At 36.4% G+C, this 3,695-nt stretch overlaps 1 protein-coding gene across 1 annotated transcript in view; it reads left to right on the top strand.

Moving 5' to 3' along the window:
* Positions 1-3,695, top strand: part of LOC107570098 (signal-induced proliferation-associated 1-like protein 2) — a 54,452-nt gene that overhangs the window by 48,338 nt on the left and 2,419 nt on the right. The window contains exon 9 of the mRNA XM_016256298.1: positions 2,388-2,615. Coding sequence (XP_016111784.1) covers positions 2,388-2,615 — 228 coding nt within the window. The remainder of the gene's footprint in view (positions 1-2,387; positions 2,616-3,695) is intronic.

The raw sequence follows: 3,695 nt of genomic DNA, 5'->3' as shown, positions 1-3,695 counted from the left end.
TTTTCTTTTTCGAATTGTGTAAGTAATGTTTATTTAACCAAGAAAATGTGACGGGGACATGAATTGATATTCGATTTAAAAGAAAAAAGCTTTATATATATAATTTATAAAAGACACTTCTTTTAATAACAGTATTATATATATTATAAAATTATATATATATATATATTTATATTAATTATAATATAATTAATCTCTTATTTAGCATTTTTGGAGATCAAAAGCCTCATTCCCCATTGCAAAATATCTTGTTTGTTTTTCATAGAAGTCATACAGAATCTGAACGACATGAGGTTGAGTAAATGATAACAGACTTTTCATTTATTCCTCATCTTTTTCTTTAATGTATTCCAGCAGGATTTCTGGGTCAAAAAATTCCCTTTCGAGGATGCTTTGCATTGCCGTTGCTCATGCCAAGAGATCCTGCCAGAAAGTGTAGCGTAGCGTCTAGTGTTCTCTGGCCTCGTGAGGATGCAGAGGTCAGTGATAACCAGAGGGCAATGGGGAAGTAGCTGATGAATGCAGCTCAATTTAAAACACATTTCAGCAGATGCAGAGATCACATTGTCTGATTTTTGGGGCTGTCTACTGCATCTAATTGATACGAGCCTGTGGGCTGCTTATGCAAATGGTAAAGGAGAATGTTAACCCTTCACCTCAAGAGCTTCATGCAGACAATAACTCCAGAGTTGAATTGCAAAAGGTTTTTTTCGTTTCGTAGAGCAGACTGTTTTCATAACCCTCGGGCTCTTTTCTTTCAACCCAAAAACACACCTCAAACAGCTTCTCCATTTCTGTGTGTCTTCTAGTTCCCTTCTAGCACTCGTATCCACCTTATTTTTTAAATTAAGAGCAGGAGTAACTGGAATAAGCGAGGCTTCCAGTGTCATTCATTTCTTGGTTTTTAAACTGCTTGGTTGCTTGTATTGTCACAAAATGTAAACCATATTATCTCCCAGCTCTAATCTGCTAAATGCGACTATAAGGCAAGATATTAAGATATTATAAACATTGACATCATGATTTTCTGTAAGGCTGCTTTGAAGCAATGTGAAGCAATGTGCGCTACACAAATAAATTTCACTTGCATATGGTTCAGTTTTTAAAGCTCAGGTGCTGGTTGCATAAACTGCTCAGACTAGTCTGTTTTTTTTTCTGCAGGACTGGTCATAACTTCATCATAACATAATAAGTCAGTTAAATAAAAAGGTAGATTGGTCTAATTCAAATCTGAAAAGTAAGACTTAAAAACTGCTAGTTGGTCAAACTAGTTCTTAAGGAACAGTCTTAGCATAGAGGCTGTTTATGCAGCTGGCCCCAGGACTGGTAACCAAATTATAACTAGTTCAGTTCCCGCAAGGAGTGAATCATGAGTTCTCAACATTGTGCACTTGAGCAAGACACTTGTTTGAAGTGACTGAAACATTTTTTTGTAACCTATTTTATGCATTTAAAAGTGAAAAAAAATATTCAACAAGAAGAAGTGTAGATTTGATGCATCATAAATGGATTGCATGTTGAAAAGTCTCTGTATATGACAGGTGGTTGGAGGGTTTGAAATATAAGATGTATCTATGATGTTAGCTGAAAAAGAAAGGTGAAAAACATTGGCTCAATTTACTTTATACTATATTTACTTTATAATTTACTTTAGAATAGTTTTCAAAAATGAAAAATTGCGGAAAATATACTCACCCTCGGGTCATCCAAGATTAGGATGAGTTTGTTTCTTCATCAGATTTGGAGAAATGTAGCATTGCATCAGTGTCTCGGCAATGGATGCTCTGCAGTGAATGGGTGCCGTCAGAATGAGAGTCCAAACAGCTGATAAAAACATCACAATAATCCACAAGTAATCCACACCACTCCAGTCCATCAGTTAATGTCTTTTGAAGCCAAAAACTGTGTGTTTGTAAGAAACAAACCCATCAAGACGTTTTTAATTCAAATATGAGTCCATAATCCAAAATAACACTTCCTCCAGTGAAAATGTCTGAATCAGGAGAGAAATCTGCACAGATCAAGTACCGTTTACAAGCCAAAACAGCTCTGAACAAATATGTGTGTGGATTTTGATGTGAGAGACAATAGGAGATGCACTTTTTCACTGGAGGAAGCGTTATTATGGATTATGGACTCATATTTTACCCGGAAATGATGGTTTGAAGTTAAAACGTCTTAATGATGGATTTGTTTCTTACGAACACGCAAACTGATAAACTGGAGTGATGGGGATTATTGTGATGTTTTTATCAGCGATTCACATGTGCACATTAAAATATATATATATATATATATATATATATATATATATATATATATATATATATATATAAAAGCATCTTCTAAATGTCTGTTGACGTAATTTCTGCGCTCGTGTCTCTCAGGGGATGTTCAGAGCTCTACCGCATCCCTATGGTGGAGTATAAGCTGGACAGTGAAGGAACGCCCTGCGAGTACAAGACGCCCTTCAAGAGAAACACCACCTGGCACCGTGTGCCCACCAGCGGCCAGCCTCTTCCCGATCGCATGCCGTGCCAGCAGGTCCTCCAGCACGGTCAGACCGCCATCCCACGCAGCACCTCTTTCGACAGGAAGCTGCCGGATGGACCCAGGTATCGCATCCGTTTCAGATGCATGCTTTTGCGTTTTTCTCAATGTCAGTTGGATGAGTGTAACTGTGAATCCATCGCCTTCCTGAATCAACCAGATCTCAGGGTGTTAGAATGCACAAAAAATACAGCAGGATGAAGACATGATGAAACTTTTTATTGTGTCTTTTCTGACATTTTATGTGTGGAGCTCTATGATTTCCATGATGCAGATGGAATTGCAAAATCCAGTCATATAAAAATGGAATTTACAGTAATGCAGAATGTCACCGAATTTGACAAATTTTGGATGAATAAATCAGAAGTAGTGCTGTATACTTAATCAAATCATGATATAGACTAGTGCAAAAAAGACTGATATTCATACAGTTGTGCTCAAAATTATTCATACCCTTGGTAAATATGATCAAAAAAGGCTGTGAAAATAAATCCGCATTGTTTATCCACTTGATCTTTTGTTCAAAAATATAAAAAAATCTAAACTTTAATTAAAGTTAAAAAAAAAGTGAAAGTGGGGGAAAATCACATTATGAAATAAATATTTTTCTCTAATACAGTAAGAGGACGTGTGTCTATATTGTCCTAATGCAAGGTGAGGAGGATGAGTTTGAGTGGATCACAGCTGGAGAACTGCAGAAAATAGCTGAGTCTTGGGGTCAGAAAGCCTCAAAACAATGTTGTTTGGGAGAGTTTCAAGAAAAAATTAGAAAAGAAAACACTCTCATCCAAAAACAAACTCCAGCATATTTATTTGCTAGACATGACTGGAACTTTAAACGGAACTGGGTTCAATGGTCAGATGAAACAAAAAAAATTCAAATGAAAACACTCAAAATGGGTTTGGTGCACACAGGGATAAAAAAGTACCTCATGTGTACAATGATATATACTGCTGGATCTTTAATGTTGTGGGCCTATTTTTCTGCCGGAGATCCTGGATATCTTGTTCAGATAGATGGCATAATGGATTCTATAAAATACCAGTGGATAAAAAATTAAAAACTGACTGTCCATACTAGAAATCTTATAATGGGCCATGGTTGGATCTTCCAACAGGACAATGATCCACAAACAAACATCAAA

The sequence above is a fragment of the Sinocyclocheilus grahami genome, unplaced genomic scaffold (genome assembly GCF_001515645.1).
Source record: "Sinocyclocheilus grahami isolate Dianchi unplaced genomic scaffold, SAMN03320097.WGS_v1.1 scaffold1415.1, whole genome shotgun sequence".
NCBI lineage: Eukaryota > Metazoa > Chordata > Actinopteri > Cypriniformes > Cyprinidae > Sinocyclocheilus > Sinocyclocheilus grahami.
The sequence above is the reverse complement of the archived record's forward strand: the minus strand, read 5'-3'. Positions and strand labels throughout refer to the sequence as shown.